The sequence below is a fragment of the Bubalus kerabau genome, chromosome 6, assembly GCF_029407905.1.
Source record: "Bubalus kerabau isolate K-KA32 ecotype Philippines breed swamp buffalo chromosome 6, PCC_UOA_SB_1v2, whole genome shotgun sequence".
In the NCBI taxonomy this organism is placed as follows: domain Eukaryota; kingdom Metazoa; phylum Chordata; class Mammalia; order Artiodactyla; family Bovidae; genus Bubalus; species Bubalus kerabau.
The window spans coordinates 120,886,259-120,903,963 of NC_073629.1; the positions used below are offsets into that span (position 1 = coordinate 120,886,259).

General features: G+C 59.3%; 1 protein-coding gene across 5 annotated transcripts in view; it reads right to left on the bottom strand.

Annotated features, from left to right (window-relative positions):
• Window positions 1-17,705, bottom strand: part of HDLBP (high density lipoprotein binding protein) — a 58,660-nt gene that overhangs the window by 10,571 nt on the left and 30,384 nt on the right. For 3 of the 5 annotated variants that reach the window (XM_055586639.1, XM_055586643.1, XM_055586640.1), the window contains exons 2-14: window positions 14,825-14,889; window positions 13,636-13,748; window positions 11,640-11,797; window positions 10,682-10,897; window positions 5,794-6,000; window positions 5,252-5,467; window positions 4,629-4,835; window positions 4,399-4,506; window positions 3,407-3,511; window positions 3,055-3,133; window positions 1,639-1,778; window positions 904-1,008; window positions 669-782 (exon numbers count right to left, since the gene is read on the bottom strand). In XM_055586639.1, the coding sequence (XP_055442614.1) occupies window positions 669-782; window positions 904-1,008; window positions 1,639-1,778; window positions 3,055-3,133; window positions 3,407-3,511; window positions 4,399-4,506; window positions 4,629-4,835; window positions 5,252-5,467; window positions 5,794-6,000; window positions 10,682-10,897; window positions 11,640-11,797; window positions 13,636-13,711 (1,731 nt within the window). In that variant the 5' untranslated portion in view covers window positions 13,712-13,748; window positions 14,825-14,889. The remainder of the gene's footprint in view (window positions 1-668; window positions 783-903; window positions 1,009-1,638; window positions 1,779-3,054; window positions 3,134-3,406; window positions 3,512-4,398; window positions 4,507-4,628; window positions 4,836-5,251; window positions 5,468-5,793; window positions 6,001-10,681; window positions 10,898-11,639; window positions 11,798-13,635; window positions 13,749-14,824; window positions 14,890-17,705) is intronic. The other 2 variants (XM_055586641.1, XM_055586642.1) reach the window with 1 other exon arrangement.

The window sequence follows — 17,705 nt, forward strand, 5'->3', positions numbered from 1 at the left end:
CGCGGACAGGCGAGGCCCACGCCCTCCCTGTCCGACCCCGAGGTCTGCCAGGAGGTAACTGAGCCCACAGCCGACTGACTAACCAGTGTGCCTGTCTGGCTGCCGCAGGGCCCGGTCAGAGGCCCCCACGCCCGGGGATGGAGCCCTCACACCCAGGGCTCACAGCCTGGACACGCCCAGAGGCCGCAACTCCAGCCCAGGTGTGAGCACGGCACACACACAGGAGGGTTGCGGGACTTCCCGCCACCCGGCAGTGCCTCCTGAGGGGGTCAAGCTGAGCCCCAGAAAACCGCCGGGAGCCCCCGGGCACTGGCCGCCCGCCCCCTCGGCACTTTCCAAACCACTTCCTCACAGCCGAAGTTTTCAGAAAAACGACCAATCAGTCAACGATGCCTCGTGCAATTAAGCAGACCCCTCTGCTTACTGGGTGGGAAAGTTTCTCTCACCAGGTATCCGAGGACCCCCCAGGAAACAAAGTAACCTGCACGGCAAGGTGGTCCCCAACTCTGACCCCACCGGACACGGAGGTCACAACCCTTTCTGCCGGTCTGAACGCTGAGGGCAGGCCGCCCCAGTGCCCAAGCGTGCTCCCTGTAGCGGGTTCGGGGGACCCCCGCCCTACACCACCCGAGACGCTGTTCCGACAAAAGACGGAAGTGCCCCCTTACCAGGTCTGCCACCATCTTCTGCATGTATTTTGTGCATTTCTCCACCTCATTCTTGGGCCCTCTGAGTTGAACAATATCGCTTTTTTGTGCTGGGTCTGGAAAATTGATGATAACCTAGAACAAATGATCGGGAGGTCAAGTTCGATAATCAGCAAGGACTGGACCCCACAATACGGAGCCCCTTTTCCAACTGCCGATTAGACGGTGGTAAAGGGTGCCGCTGGGGACACTTTACCTCTGGGAATTTGTCCCGAATTTCACGGATCCGTTCACCCTTCTGCCCGATGATTGTGCGATGAAATCTCTGCTCGATGATTAGGTCCTTGGTACGCTCGTTCTCCTAAACACACGAGAGAGCACACTGAGGGGCCCAGGTGCAGCCCCGGGCAGAGCGCCCCACAGAGCCCCCGTGGTCTCCACCAGTGGCCACAGCGCACACTCTTGCGGGAGCCAGGCACAGCGCAAAGCTGAGCGGGGCCCTCTACCCGGCAGCGAGCCTGCAGCACTCATCCAGCGCGTCTGCCTGTGGTCAGGAGCCGGGCCTCCTGCAGAGAGTGGCTCAGATGTTCCCGTGCATGGACAAGCATGGGAGAGGCTGCAAGCCCCGCGGCCCACAGCCTCCTCTAGGGGCCGGCTCCCCCGTCAGGGGAAACACTGCACAGAGGAGCGAGCAGAGCTGGGACATGGGGACACGCCACCAGCCAAGCAGCCCGTCCACAACACCGGGGTTCCGGATCAGACATGTAGAGCACGAGACACCTGTCTGCTCCCGCGTGGAGGCCACAGCTTGGTCTGGGGGAGGGGAGAGACGTTCTCCCCTGCCTGCTGTGCAGACAACGCAGGCCGTGAGCCTCAACAGCAGCAGCACGTGGGAACCACTGGGGTGCCAACACACCCCTGCCGTTGGGCACTGCATCAGGGAAGGCCATGGACCTGCCACAGGGGCGCAGCGCAGGCCGGCCGGGCTTACCATGCGGGAGGCGAGCTCCAGCAGCTCCCGCTTGGCCTGCCGCACGCCCTGCGGGTCGCCCTCGATGCGGATCAGGCTGCTCTTCTCGCTGTCGGGAGGGATGCGCACGGACACCTTGCACTGGTCCTTGATCCTGTTTACTGGGGACATGGCAGACACCGCTGGGCGCGGAGCCACCCTGCCCCGACCCAAGCCACCATCCACAGGCACAAGGGCTGGAGGCCGTCCCGCGCCCCACGAGGAGCCCCGGCTGGCCACCACCCACAGGGACCACACGCTGCTGCCTCCCTGAGAGCGCTCCACGCCCAGGGCGAGGGCCGCCCAGCACCCAAGCATGCTGGGCTGGGCGTGGCTGGGGCGTTGCTAATGTGGACAGAGACCACTGTGGCAGCTCATGCTCTAGCTTAGAAATAATTACTCTCAAAAAGACACAGTAAAAAACAAGCCATGAAACCCAGAGGAGTCCACAGTACCTGAAGATAAGAGCACCCCCACTGATCCCCATGGAGCCCCATGGGGGCCACGCTGTCTAGACAGACTTCAGCCCTCACTGTCTGCAAAACCAGTGGATTGTTCAGCCCTCCTGTCACCCGGTCAACAGAGGCCCAGGCTCGCCCACCAGGAAACGGGGTCAGCGTTCTGCACACTGGATAGTCAAGGGGAACCAAGCTCCTCAGAGGGGCGCCAAGGAGGGGCTGTGCACACGCAGACACCGCTGGGAGCTGCCCGCTCGGGGCGGTCTCTGTGGGGCGGGGCTGCTCTAGGCTGGTCCTCGCAGGACAAGGACCAAGAACACAGCAGACAAGCAGCAGAGTTTACATGAAGTAAAATCAAGGCGAGCAAGTGAACCAGGAGAAAGCAGGGCAGACACCGCAGTGGCCTGTCCTTCTGGGAACAGAAACCAGGAGTGGGAGTCAGGACCTGCCCGCACCTTCTGTGAAGGTGACCGCATGGGCCGGGCAGCAGCGACTCGCCCCTGCGGACTCTGAGCAAGCCAGGTCCACACAGGGCAGAGTTCAGGAGGGCAGGTTCATGGGGTGCCCCCCCTTCACCTGCAGCAGGGGCCACAGCCAGGGGCAGGCTGCTCAGGGCTGGAGAGCACCGTGGGGCCGCGCAGTCACACTGAGGGGAGGCGTGGGTTTTGAACCATGCCCAACACCCGTGGACGCGGGCAGACCGTGCTCTCTGCGGCTCCCTGCTGGCCCGCTCAGGGCTCGGTCCTCAGCTGAGGCCGCCCGCCCAGCAGGCGTGTGGTCAAGTGGCGCCTGTGAGGGCTCTGGCGGGCAGAGCCCAGCCCTGCAGGTCTGGCTCAACGTGAGCACACGGCCCCGGGCACCTTCAGCGCTAGCCTCGGGGGGGCCCTGTCCAAGGCTCTGCACGGGACCCCCTGGCGACCTGGAACGCCCCCTCACTCACTGTTGGCTCCGCTCTTCCCAATGAGGTGTCTGTGGAACTTGTGGTCGATGTTGATCTCCACGTAATCCATCCGGTTAATCTGCGGGGGGGGCACAGAGCAAGGCTGTGGAGACGAGTCCATGACACGCGCCCAGATCTCCCCACAGATAGGCAGGCCGCCATGACCGAAGTCTGGAGGCCAGTGGCTGCCACTGCCCTGCTCCCTCAGCTGCAGGGCCCCCGACAGACCCTCCTTCTGGGCGCGGGCCCTCTCCCTGGGCCGTCCTGAACTCTGGGCCTTCCCCAGCCCCCCGAGGCCTTGATGGCTGTGCCTGCTCGGCTGGCGCTCGGGGTGCGGCTGGGGATCCCTTACCAGGTCCTTGACCATGGCCTCGATCTGCTCCTGGGCCACGCTGACATCCTCCGTGGGGCCTTCCAGTGTGATCCTGTCCTCGCCCTCCGTGAACTCGATGTGGACCTGCCGCACCAACACGCGTCCAGCTGTGAGGACAGCGCGGCGCAGCAGCCCCTCCGGAGCCCAGGCTGCCCTCGGGGTCCATGGCCCACCCACAGGCTCCAGAACAGGTGAGGGGGGGTGTGGGGACCACCGTGGCTTTGGCAGGAACCACCCTGTACCAACAGTGAGGCCCCCTGCGTGCCACCAGAACCACTGCAGAAGCACCCCAACACCGCACTGCTCAAGCACCCCACCCGCGCCCCCTGGCCCGCGGGGACCAGGGCTCTGAGCAAGACAGGAACGAGACACCACGCACAGGGTCCCTGCCAGGGTCATTAGACCTACTGCAGCCCCCGGAGCACTGGGACTGGAGCACTGAGCGGCTTCCCCGGGCACTGCGAAAGGAGGGGCCTCCCTGGACACTGGGACTGGGGGAGGAGGGGCCTTCCCGAGCACTGGGGACTGGGGGAGAAGGGGCCTCCCCGGGTACTGGGGGACAGAGGGGCCTCCCTGGGCACTAGGACTGGGGGAAGAGGAGCCTCCCCGGGCACTGGGGGATGGAGAGGCCCCCTCTGAGCACTGGGACTGGGGGACGGAGGGGCCTCCTCCGCCCCCTCCACAGCCCAAGCACCTGCTCTGCGCCACAGGCTTCTCAGACGTAACTACTCACAAATCACAACACTGTCACAGCTAAATGAGATGCTTCTTGAGACACTCTCCCAAAGGAACATGGATATTTGAAAAAAATGTGTTGTGTTCTCCCTGCTGACCGTGGACCAGCTGACAATCACACAACAGCTCATCTCTAAAACCCGCCAGTGGTCTTCAGAGGCACCCCCAGGACAAAACGAGTGCCGGAGAGGGGACAACCCCATCCACCTGGCACAGCAGAGACCAGCCCCCCTCACCTTTGGCATCTGCTGAGTGATTTTGGCCAGGTTCTGCCCTTTCTTGCCGATGATGAAACGGTGGAGCCAGGAGGGAGCAGAGACGGAGGAGACGGTGAAACTGTTGGCCTAGGGAACCAGGAAACAAAGCCATGAGTCTGCGGAGTCTGCTCCCATGCGCACCAGGCCGGGGGGCTTGCCAGGGTGAGCGCCCCCTTCCCGCCCTGGTCCTCTGACCCCCGGGAGGTCACCTTGGCGTAGACTTCAGTCAGCGCCTGCCCCAGCTTCTCGGGCTCGCCTCTCAGTATCACCGTCTCGGAGGCGCTGTCCGAGGGCGGGATCTCCACGGAGACCCCGGTTCTCTCCAGGATCTCCTGCAGGGAGTTGCCCTTTGGACCGATGACGTACTTGTGCTGGGACTTCTTCACCTCCACCGCGATGGTCGTGGTCTTCTTTTTCTGAGGAGGAGCAGTGTGCACAAGGGTGTCAGTGCAGTGGACAGGACACAGGGCCCCGAGTGCAGCGACTGAGCCCTGTGCGAGGGTGGCGCCAGCCCAGCCCCGGGAGCTGCTCGTCACCGCCCGGGTCCTCGCCTCGGGAAGGTGGCTGCAGAGTTTACGTCAAGCTGACTAACCACAGCAACCAGGCAGAGACCAATAGGCCACGTCCTCTTTCCAAAGCAAGGAGCCAGTTTCAGACCCCAGAGCCTACCGTCCCAGGCTCCCTGCTCCCTCAGAGGCCCAGTCAGCTGGGGGCAGGGTGCCCGCCGCACGCAGAGCAGGGGAGCACAGGCGGAGCTCGCCCCTGGGAAGCGGGGCATCTCGAAACGGCCACGGACAGGGCGGGGCTGGTCTCTCCCTGCCCGGCCGGCTACCTTCTCCTCGTAAATCTTCTTGACGCGAGCCACGGCCTGAGCCAGCTGCTCCTTCTCGCCCGTGAAGACGATCTCGGTGCGGCTGACGCTGGGCGGCGGGATGTTGATGCGTGTCCCCGTCTCCTGCATGATCTCGCTCACCAGCCGGTTGTAAGGCCCCGCGATGAAGGGGTGGAAGGCCTTCTCCACCTCGAGCCGCTCCACAGCACGCTTGTCCTGGGTGGGAGGGGCAGACATGAGGGCCCGCCTGGGAGTTGGGGGGGTGGGGTCTCTCTCTAACACGCACAGGCGGGAAGGGCAGGCGTGAGCACCCAGCTAGGGGTCACTGGGATCATGCCCACACCGTGATACACACACACCACACATGCAGGAGGGAAGGGCAGGCGTGAGCACACGGCTAGCGGTCACTGGGATCACACCCACACTGATAACACGGACTGCTCACACACAGGCGGGAAGGGCAGGAGTGAGCACCCGGCGAGGGGTCGCTGGGATCACACCCACACTGATACACGTGCAGCGCACGCACAGGCCGGCCTCACCTGCTCCGCGGAGATGAGCAGCACCTCGTGGCGTGCTTTCTCGATGCCCTCCTTGGTGCCCGTGATCCTGATCTGATTGCTGGCATCATCCGGGCGCGGGATCTGGATCTTGGTTGCAGTTTTTAGCTCCAAGTCTTGCAGTTTCTCTCCATTTTTGCCAATTACAAAGCGATGATGCTCTTTGGGAATGGCAACGGTTGCTGAAGCCTACGGCAGGAAAAGGACCAAAGGAAGAAAACACTTGGAGGCTCCGGAAAAGCCGCTTTTCCACGGCACTCTCCCGTGTAGGGATGCCCGTCCCACCACCTCCCGCCTCCCCGGCCCCAGGCCCTGCTTGAGAACAGGCTCAGCTGAAGTGTCGCCTCTGGGCAGCGGGCCCCAGGGAGTGTGAACACAACCGGCCTCCCAGCTTCAGCTGTTGATTCTCTACCCGGCCCAGCCCCGAGCCTGTTCCCGTCACAGTGGCGCCACACGCCAGGCAGGACGCGGCCGGAGAGCAGGCACATGCTGACTAACCAGGTTAGCTGCTGTTTCTGCAGCAGGACGCTCTTTCTGTCAGACGTGAGCCCTGCATGTAGTTATAAACTCTTCCTCCCTCTCTCTCACAACCGGTTAAAACAGACAACTCATGTGGGGAAAGAAAACGAAAATAATCGAAATCCTCAAACTGCCAGAAGTTTAGCAGCTTTCTGAGGTCAAGGGAAACTCTGGGAAGAGACAGAGGTGGCCACTCTTTCCCAATCTATACTGAAAGCAGTCATCAATCAAGAGGACTGTGAAAAAGAAAGAAGGAAAAGCACGGTGTAGGGTTCCCGACACTAGAGCAGCAGGAAACCCCAGAGCAGCCAGCCTTCCTGCTCCTCCAGGGACTGCATCTCAGAGCAGAGTGTGCAGCACTCGCAAAAGGAGCATCAGACTCTATCACAGGCAATAACAAGATACTCACTTCGCAAATGGCACAGAAGGTAGTGAGCAAATGAGGTTTATTCTAAAAACGGCTCAATATTAGGAAATCAATTTATATAATTCATTGTGTTTCTAGATCTAAGAAGAGAAAAACCAAACAATCAACTCTGTAAAATTTAAATCCTTCCGTGACAAAAATTTGCATAAAAACAGAAACCAAAGAATATCTATTTTTAACACAAAGCACACACGCACGCTCAACCCTGAAGCTGTGCTTGGGGGAGACGTGTGTCAAGGCCCTGCACGCCCGCCCTCTGCCCAATGTTTCCCTCGAAAGGAGACATGAGAAAGCGGAGCAGATGCAGGCTGGACAGGAAGAGGTGCAAGACTGCACACGAGGGAAAGCGGAAGGAACCACGACCTCACCTGACTGGCTGGGACAGGAAGAAAAATAGCTCTAACTCACACTGACAATACGTGGTTAGAAGACCCGACAGGAAGACCACTCGTCTCAGCGGCCGACATAGAACAGAGGCGGCGGGATGCGTGCCCTCCAGGTCAGGGCACAGCCCTGGGGAGTCTAGCGCCGCTTGGAGCAGAGAGCTGATGGGCACGCTCGCAGGGCAGAACAGAAGGGGACAGAAAGGACAGGACATCCTGGAAGCACCCAGTAGCTGCCCCCAACGCTGCCGTCTACGACCACCAACACTTAACGCAAACACCGCCAGCGCACGGAGAGACTGGCCAGCGCAAGATCCAGGGACAGGCCCAGGGCAGCGCGGAAGCGCAGGGCGCGATGAGACCTGCCACTGTGGGAGAGCTGTTAATCCACACAAATTCCAGACAGATCAGGAAAGGAAACATAGCAACGTCTTTATAATCATCTAAAAAATAAGGATAAACTTCCTTACAACCCTAAAGTAAAAGGAAACCTTCCTGCTTCTGCTAAGTCGCTTCAGTCGTGTCCGACTCTGCGACCCCACAGACGGCAGCCCACCAGGCTTCCCTGTCCCTGGGATTCTCCAGGCAAGAACACTGGAGTGGTTTGCCATTTCCTTCTCCAATGCATGAAAGTGAAAAGTGAAAGTGAAGTTGCTTAGTCATGTCCGACTTGTAGCGACCCCATGGACTGCAGCCCACCAGGCTCCTCCGTCTGTGGGATTTTCCAGGCAAGAGTACTGGAGTGGGGTGCCATTGCCGTCTCCGGGAAACCTTCCTAGCAACAACTAAAAAAAAAAAAAAACATAATGCATTTGACCACATAAGAATGAAACTCACACAGCAAAACATACCAAGATCAAAACACAGACGGCAAACAGGACACCACTGGTAACACACATTCCTGATGAAGGGCTTCCGGAGCACGCCCGGCCAGACGGACAACTCGAACTTGACGGCAGGGGGACGAGGACAGACCGCGCACAGAGAAAAGGGGAACTAAGAGCACTCGCAGCCTCCCTTCAGCGCCCAAAGCCGGAGCACCGGGCGGCCCTGGCAAGGCTGTGGGGAGGCCAACAGAGGACGCGCACACAGCGCCGAGGGGGGGGCGTCTGGCTTCCTCAGCAAAGTCCAGATGCAGGTGCCCTCTGCACTGGCCTCTCACTGCGGGGAAAGCGCCCCCGAGATACGCTGGGCAAAACAGCAAACCGCACGTGCACGCAGTGCTTGACTGGGACCCAGCGCCACACGCCCGCACGCGCCCGCGCGCGCCCCAGCACACCCGGGCCCGGCAGCAGTCTGGGGGCAGGAGCCACGGCCCGCCGCTGTGAGCGCCACGGACCCGTTGCACTGGGAAGCGGCCTCCTGCCTCAGTGGAAGGACACACCTGCAAAGACCAAGCATGGCCACCCAGCAGGGAGAACAGGGCCAGAGGGCCTTATACGGTGCTGACCTGGCAATCACAGGTTTAAGTACTTTAGAAAAAACTGAAAGCTTCCCAGGTGGCTCAATGGGTAAAGAAAAAAAAATCTGCCCGCCAATGCAGAAGACCCAGGAGACGTGAATTCAATCCTTGGGTTGGGCGATCCCCTGGAGTAGCAAACAGCAGCCCACTCCAGGACTCTTGCCTGGAGAATCCCATGGACAGAGGAGCCTGGCTGGCTACAATCCATGAGGCCAGAGAGTCAGGCACAACTGAGCATACACGCTTAAAAAATGAAAATAAACTAAAAACAAATGAACCTAACTATGTATCAAGATAAAAGCACAACCTATGTATCAAGATGATAGCATGACCTTGATAGAGAATTACTCCAGTGATCTCAAGGCCCAAACATCTTCCATCTTAAATAGACACTTGAGTTTGAGCTCCTGCAGCTTCCCATTGTGAAGCTCCAGGGCTCTGGGATATTCAGGCCTGTGGGAGCGGCAGTGAAGATCGGGTCACACATCTTTCTGGGTTAGAAATAAGGAAGTGGTTCAGATGAATGGATACGTCAGAAAGCGGCAGGGTGCCCATTGAAGGAGTTCCCACAGGTCAGAGACGAGGCAAGTCCTGCAGAAAACACAGCTAATCAACACACCAGAGGTTCACCATGACGCCACAAAGACGCACAGGCCACCGGTGCTGACGCCGGGGCGCCACGGTGGTCTAAGACCAAGGGGAACAGGACCAACGACAGGTCGTGCCTGTCCCACTCAAAGTCCTGTCCTAACGATTTGGGATCCAAGGTCTCTGAGCTGCGTGAAGCTGGGCAGCAATGAGCAAGGCTGGCAGAACGACTAGACGAGAGGACGCCAGGCCATCTGAGGACTGGCAGGGGCACAGAGGCACCACCCACGCACTTTCTCGCCGTACAGGGTGCACACGGAAGCAGCCAAGCCCCCAGATCTTCCCCCACTGCACAGGAAAAACGGGGGGCAGTGGAACAACATCTGTGCGGCCCCCCAAAACAAACCAGCGGCACGAAGAAGAGGTGAGGAGGGCCTGCTGAGGTATGAGCACGCGGGCAGCCTCAGCTGGACACGGAGGAAAAACCCAGCGGGGAAGGAGCGTCTGAGATGAAGCGGGAAGCGGGAAGCGCTTGCACCGCCAGGGCTGACGTGGGGACATCAGGAAACTACCATCAACTTTTAGAAGTGAGTTAACGACATGTGTTATATTCAGTGAAACACAAGAAGAGAGGGAGCCTACACAGAAGATCTGCTGTAAAGTAAAAGTAGGGGGTGGGAGGGAGCAGAGCGGGAGGAACACCTCAGATGCTCAATCAAAACCCACCTCAACACTCCCCAGCCAGCAGAGCCGCCGGCACCAGCCACGACGTGCAGCAACGCAGACACATTTTCCACTCCCTACACTGAACAGCTGACAGACTCCCTGAAGGTGCCTTTCAGCTTTGAGTGTGAGAGCCCGGGGTCCCATAGCGCAGCGCCCCCACTAAGCCCCCCATGCATCAGCCTCCCATCTCTGAACCCCTACACTGAGACCAGCTCCCCCAAAGCTCAAGAGACTCAGCAACAGGTAGGAAGAACCCTCATTTCTAACTGAGCCCACCCAAAGTGCCATCATACACTGTAATACACATTCTCTGCATTCACCTCAGTGTTAAGGGAAAAACTCATCAATCACTGAGTTACTTCTTTATGACAACAGTTCTCCAATCAATTAAAGTTCTGGTATCAGATGGCCAAGGACTACGGCACTGGTGATCTCCCAAGCCCGGGGTGGGGAGTGTGTGTTTAAGCAGCACACGTATTTGCTGGCCCTCGGAGCCAGAACTGGCTCACCTGGCTCATCTACACACGCGTGTCCTCACCCCCCGTCTGGCCTTTAGCTGTTGGCTCCTGCACCTGCACAGTGCGCCGGTGGCGTCCTGGGCCCGAGCGAGCCACTGCTTTTCCACCAGCAGAGTCAGGAGGCTCCGAATGCTGCTGTCCTACCCCAACCCCTCCAGCCCTGCCCAGCGGGGGAGAGAGTATGATGGGTCGGAGCCGTATCCACAGGCCAGATGCCCTTCTGGGGAAGCCGGCCGGGAGCACGCACCTGAGTCTGTAGTCGGGCCACAATGTCTTTCCGGGCTTTCATAACAGCGTCCAGCTTCCCTGAAACCATGATGGAGAGGCCCTGGTCTTTGGCGAGAGACAGCTCCAGGTGAGCGCCAGTTCTCTGCATGATCTCAAGGCAGATTTTTGCTTGTTCACCTTCTCCAAACTGGTTCATGTCCTTGTATTTCCTCTCCTCCAGCGGTACATGGAACACCTGCTCAGAAAAGGTCAAAGAGGGAAGGTTAAGAGGGGACAGAAAAAGTGTCTAGGAACCACATATATGGAGTAAAGAGCACGGGTCTGCTTAGTCACTGTAACCCCTCCTTACTGCTCCAAGGTCTAAGAGGACAGTTAAGAGACCAGCAGGAAGTGCCCAAGGGTGGGGGGCTGCTGTCTTAGTGAAGTGGAAACCCCCCACCCCAAGTACAAATAAAGACAGGGGACATCACGCAGCAGGGGGCAAGGTCAGCGGAGGCAGTGAACTGGGAGGTGGGCAGGCGAGGAGCGTGGGCGACAGGGAGGGCCTGGCCGGCCACGTCGGGGAGCGCCAAGTGGAGGAGGGGCATGTGCAGTGGGGGAGCAGCGGGGACAGCGGGCGCGGGCCCCCGCCCACCCTGGGGTGGGACGAGAAGACGGCACAGGCTCCGCAGGAGGACATGTTCTGACCCACGTCCCGGGCTGGGCGCAGGGCTGGGGGAGACTGACTGAACCCAGAGGCCCCTTTTCACACCCAAAGCAATCTCATATTTGATGTTCAAGAACCCTCTCAGGATCTCTCTGGTGGTCCAGCGGTCAGGCTTCTCTGCTTTCACTGCCAAAGGCCCAGGTTCAACCCTGGTCAGGGAATGAGGAAGCTGCAAGCCTCTTGGCCAAAACCAAAACCAACCAAACTGCTTCCCCTCAGCTGCTATGGCTTCCTACTTGGAGCAGCAGGTGAAGCGGGATAGAGCATCTACCTGAGTGATGACGGAAGCCTTGATGGGCCGGATCTTGTTACTCCAGGCGCCAGCAGGCTCCTGGGCATTTTCCAGGCAGGCTGCTTTCTCGGGCAGTGGGGGGAAGGCATCCTTGTAGGTTGGAGGATCGCTCTCCTCTTCGGAAGTTAAAGTGGCAACTGGACCGGCCAACACAGATCACAAGTATTAGATGGAGAAAACACCAGGAGCGCTTTAATGCCAATGAGAGACAGCACTAGCGGCTGACAACGACCCCTCACTCAGCCACAGGGCAGGCGCCCAAGGCCGGCAGGCTCAGCGCCCTCAAGGCCAGCGTGTGCACTGGCCAGGCCGCTCTGAACCTGAGGGCAGCCCCGCCCCTGCACAGCCTCCCCGGGAGTCTCAGCTCAGACCCTGGGCCCCACAACTCCCTGTGGGGTGAGCTCCTGGAAGGCAGGCCTTGGCACAGATTTTTCATCCCTCAAGAGTGTTCTAATCTTGTATGCTTAAAAACAAATCCCATGCCCCCCAACACCTGGCACATGGCCAGCTCTTAAACCTGCAGAAGAAAATCAGTCTGCAGCCCGGGCTGCCCGCGAGGACCCCGAGGCCGCCTCCAGCCAGCACCCGGCGCCGCAGGCGGTGCTGGGAGGGCCCTCGCGGGAGCGGCTGTCTCCACGACCCCGCCGCCCACAGCGAACACCCGGGGGGAGTCAGGGCCCCTGCACCACCCGCTCCACCACAGGCCCCCGTCCACACGCTGCCCCACCAACACCTCCACGCAGCAGGACTGTGCCTGCATGGGTGACGCCCGGAGGTCCCGGGCTGGGCGGTGTCTGGCAACGGCAGGGGCCAACAGCAGAGGGACGACCTCTGGGGTCGGGCAGGCCTGTGTCTGACTCTGAGGTCACCACTCCTGGCCATGTGGCCAGGCTGCCCTGAAGGCCAGGAAAGGCTCCATGTGAGCAGCTGCTGGAGCCCGGCAGGGCCTGCTCCCTCCCCGGGTGGATTCGGACCCCATAGGGTCTTTGATCACATGGCAGACCCAGCCTGCAGGCACCAAGGACCAAAGCAAGCGGCCAGTTCTGGTCTCCACTGCCTGGAGACGAGCTGCTCGAAATGCAGTTGCTGTGACTAACGAAATACATCTTTAATTTTAATTAAACCTTAGAACTGATACTCAATTCCATTACTGGAAAACTTTTAAGGAGTGTTAGGAACAACAACGGAGAAGGCAATGGCACCCCACTCCAGTACTCTTGCCTGGAAAATCCCATGGATGGAGAAGCCTGGTGGGCTGCAGTCCATGGGGTTGCTAAGAGTAGGACACGACTGAGAAACTTCACTTTCACTTTTCACTTTCATGCTTTGTAGAAGGAAAGGGCACCCCACTCCAGTGCTCTTGCCTGGAGAATCCCAGGGACGGGGGAGCCTGGTGGGCTGCCATCTACAGGGTTGCACAGAGTCAGACACCACTGAAGCAACTTAGCAGCAGCAGCAGGAACAACAAAGAGTGGAACAAACTACTCTTTCAACTGAAAATTTTATAAAAACTAAGTCCAGATGAAGGGCTTTGAATGAACACGGAGCCCTCAATCAAGTTGTCCTGCAGCCATAAATACGCATCAGATTCTGAAGGGACAGAAAAGACCGTCAGGCAGGCGTTTGCGTGGCTACACTAGAGACACTGAGACGACGCGGCCCGTGTGTCGCGTCCGCGTCTCCTGACAGCCCGGCGTCCATCTCTGCCGCCGTCCCGGGTCCAGCTCAACACGAGGGCGAGAAGAATGCTGAAAGAGCACCCGTCAGTCACGAAGGGCAGACCCCTGGCTGCCACACTGGCCACGTTTGGAATCTGGCGTCGGTCCGTCCACCACCTGTGGCCATCTCACACTGCAGACAAGGGCAGTGCAAATGGAGCCCACCTCACTGCTGGGCCCAGGCCCGCCCACAGCACGGGGCGCAAAACACCTCTGCAGAGGCCCCACGTTACCAGCACAGTGAGGAGCCGCCTCACCTTTGATTTGTTGCGGAACCAGTCCACTGCGGTGTTCAGCAAAGCTCTCCTGGGTCAGAACTGCAACGGAGCTCATGGTTGGTCTCAGGCCGCCACTTGATCCGGGTGAGCCACTGCGGGGGGAGGGGGGTCAGAGGCAGGCCTGGGGCGTCCACCCAGGGGCGTGCGCAGCCAAGGACAGCATCGCTTCACCGGCAGGGGACACCCAGCTTCCTGCGCCAGCACGGCCAACCTGAGGGGCTCCCAGACTACGACCGGGGGACGGAATGGAGAACTGGCTCCCTGCCCGGGATGGAGCAGACGCAGGCTCCGGCTGACAGGTTCATCACGGGACCCCGGGGGCCGCAGAGACCCCGTCTGAACCCCCGCCCCACATGGGGCCCCCCGGCCTCAGCCCCAGATCCACCCCAGGGGCTCTGCTAACAGCAGTCTCAGTTACTTGGTTAATCTGCTGTCGCCACACCTCCTGACGCTTATGAGATGCACGGTAGGACAGGAGCTACAAGGAGCCGCGAGAGCGCAGCCTCCCTGCTCTGGGGACAAGTGTGACAGCGCGGGGTGGCAGCGCGGACACCTCCCAGCCGTGGGGGGGCTCAGGCGGCGGCGGAGAGGCCAGCCGAGGGCACACGGCTCTGCTGTCGGGCAGGAGCCCCGCAGTCGGCCTCCAGACCCCACCTGGAGCGGCCCCGGGACCTGGGCGCACGGCTCTCAGAGCCACAGCGCCTGCGCGGAACAGGGGCTCAGTTGGCGTGGGGGAGCCCCTCCCAAACTCCAGCTGCGCCCCCAACACTAATGCACAGAGAGGAGCACCCTTGCTCACAAATCACGCCCCCAGGGTTTCTGCGCCACTGAGGCAAAAAAATGTAAGAGGGTCAAGTCATTTTTAGTGAGTTTTTTCCCATCCTTTTTACAATTCAGTAAGACCCCTCCCCAAATTAAAAAAAATTAAGCTCTGGAAGCAAGCTCAAAATCAGATACTCTCAGCAAACCCAAAAGGAGAAAAGATTGAAAGTCGATGGAAACCAGATGGCCCATCCACCAGAAGGGCACAAGTGTACGCTCCGCTCTACACTGGGAGGTGAGCAACAGGGCTCCTCTCTGATGAAGGCTGGAAACTTCAGGACGATACACAGTGAAAGGGCACACACACAGCCCAGGGCCAGGAGGCCTGGAGGCAGGACACACTCACCAGCAAAACGGTCGGTAGCCAGGAGGTCCGTCCTGAGGCCGCCTCTGTCAGCCTGCCAGCTTCTGCTGGTGTGGGGCAGGAAGGGGGAGACGGCAAGGAGAAAACCCGAGACAAGTTACTGATCTGCATCCGACAACCCAGATCCTTTCCTCTCAACCAGAATAGGTCGAGGTGTTATTTATTTGCACTTTGGCTACTAACCAATACTAGGAAAATTTCTTGGGGCACCAAAAAAAAAAAAAAGGAAGAAGCCCTTCCATTAGGCCACGCGCTTCAGACAGACACAGGAGTGAAGCCTGAGCTAGAGCTGCAGAGGTGACTTCCCAGGACCCAGGGAGTGATCCCTTTAGTACCTCAACTTTTACATGTAACCATTTCGAAGTAAAACTCTCACAAAATTGCTGTTTGTTCCCCTGGGGGTGAGCGTTTTTTCCTGTCCTCCTCTTGCTTGGCTCCACTGAGCCAGAAGGGAAAGGATCTGCAACACTGTCCTGATGGAGTGAGTGTGCCGGGCCGCGGCGCTCCTCAGGGAGACCGAGGGCTTACTATCTAAGGGCGCAGGTGTCTTTGGTGGTTACTTTGTTCTTGCTGTTACCCTGTAAAAGTCCTTCAGTCCCTTATAATCCACTGGGGATTTAGAAACCGGGCCATAAAACAGCAGGGCTGGAAAGAACCTTTAAAGGCCATCCTGGGAGGACCCAAAACTGCTCAGTGAGGAAGGAGGGTGTGGGTCACCTTGCCGCGGGGGACTTCAAGATGGAGAGGCTGCCAGGTAGGTGGCTGGCCGCTCTACGCAGGCTGCGTTCACTTGACAAGGTGGCCTTTATGGCGTGGGTGGGCACGGTCCAGAACGGTGGAGTTAACAGCAGTGACAAGAGTGCCCGCCGAGCTGGAGAGGAGCACCTCCAACCTCACTCATAACACAGGTGTGCTCAGGAGCGAGGAGGCCGGTGTACAGCCGCTGGGGTTGCACCAGTGACTGTGTATTTTAAAGTCTCAATGTCCCAGCTGGGGACACAGACCTGTGGTATTTCAGGATTTAAAAACTACAAAAACCAAAAATCCTCTAAACGTAAGGACTTGAGTCACATGGGGGAAGTTCTGTGAGCCAGAGGCCAGTCCCTCTCTGCAGGCCCAGTCCCATCAGACACACACGACACGTGGCCCTCAAGGGGAGAGGGTGGATACAAAATGACCGAGGCCATTTTATTTACAGACAAATTCTAACCGGCAGGTCTCAATGACTAAGGCAAGGAAGAAAGAAAACCTTTCCATTAAATCACACTGACAGGGACGCTCATCCACACCGGCCTCTGGCAGAGGTGAAAGGTGAGCTGCCCTGGGTCCCCCGGGCCCTGTCAGCCTACGCATAGCCCACCCAGACCAGGACGCGGGTGCTCTGGGAAGCGCCACTGACTCTGGGACCGGGGGGCCCACCCACTCTCCAGGCAGCCCCGCGCCTCCTGACCTTCCACCTGAAGAGCCTCCCACGCCCGGCGCCGACAGCGTCTCAAAACCCACTCACACCTGCCCTCTGAGAGGCGGGTTCGCCCCCGAGACCGCCCCGACACCAGGCCAGCCTCCTGGCCTGCCGCCGACCAGCCCCTGCCTTCCCGGACAGGGCAGGCCGCGCAGCGGGGTGGCCACCGCCACGTCCGCTCGAGCCACAGGGCTGCGCCAGCCCCACCCCACACCTGGGGTCACACACCAGGCCACTCCCGCGGCTCGCTGCGGAGGCCGCTCGTGCTCGTCCCAGCCAGCTGCCCTACTGACCCTCAGTCCACGAGGCTCAAGGAGGGACAGCCTGTCAGAGCCCCTAACGCCCTCACATGTGCACAGGCCCTCGGGCAGTCAAGCGCACAGAGTGGACCCACAGGAAACTCCAAGCTGGTTTGACAGGATACACTGGTCTCTAGTCTGCGCATTTCGAGCGGTGGTTGTCACAGCTGGCGGTGAATGAACCACAGTGAGCCTCAGGTGAACATCAGGTCTGATCTCAACAAAGCAGGCTGTTGTTTTTCTTATAAACGTCTCAAGATCCCGTCTTTAAAGAATTCACCTGAGAGCCGACCTGATGAGCCGTGTGCAGCCTCAGCCCTGAGGCGCTGGCCATCACTAGCCCTCCTGCTGTGCCTCCTCCCAAGAAACTGTCCCCTGCAAAACGATGCCCATCCCCGGAGGTCTTTCAACCCCCTCTGAGCCTTCCTGGCGGGTGACGCCTCTAGCTGGGTGCCCTCACTGGCCATCTCAAGTCCAAGGAGACCTTAATGAGGCGCAGAAGCCAAACATGGCTGTTGCAGCTCCTCACTGGGCTGGATGCTGCCACTCCAATCAGGACTGAAATGGACCCTCGTATCTGAGCAATGCTGGGGGCGGCTGGGCCGCTGGGCCCCGCCTTGAGCTGTCAGAACACTCCGTCTGCTGCTTCTTCCCCCAGAGAACAGGCCCACCTTCCCCACCAGACTCCTTCAGGCACGGGAAGCCAGTTCACTACCCAGCCGCAACTCCATTCATCACTGTGGGTGCTCTCAATGACTTTCCCCACGGGAAGCATTCAGGCCCACCCAATGCAGATCTCAAACCACCCTTAGCCTGGACTTTAGTCTTGTTTCTCAGAGTATAAAGACCCACAGCAAAAAGCCACATTTCAAAATGGAACTTTGTAAGAAGCAGAACTAGAGCCAAAGAAAGAAGGCTAGACAGAAGCAGATTCCTCTCTCTGCTACCCCCTGCCCAGAGTGGGCTGGTGCTCCCACAGGATGGATGGTCAGGCACCCACCTCCCCACGGGAAGTAATGGCATATGTGAAGATGTCACATAGGTTTGGTCCTAACGAAGGTACAACAGACAAATCTTTAAGAGAAGGATTTTGTTTTTTGCT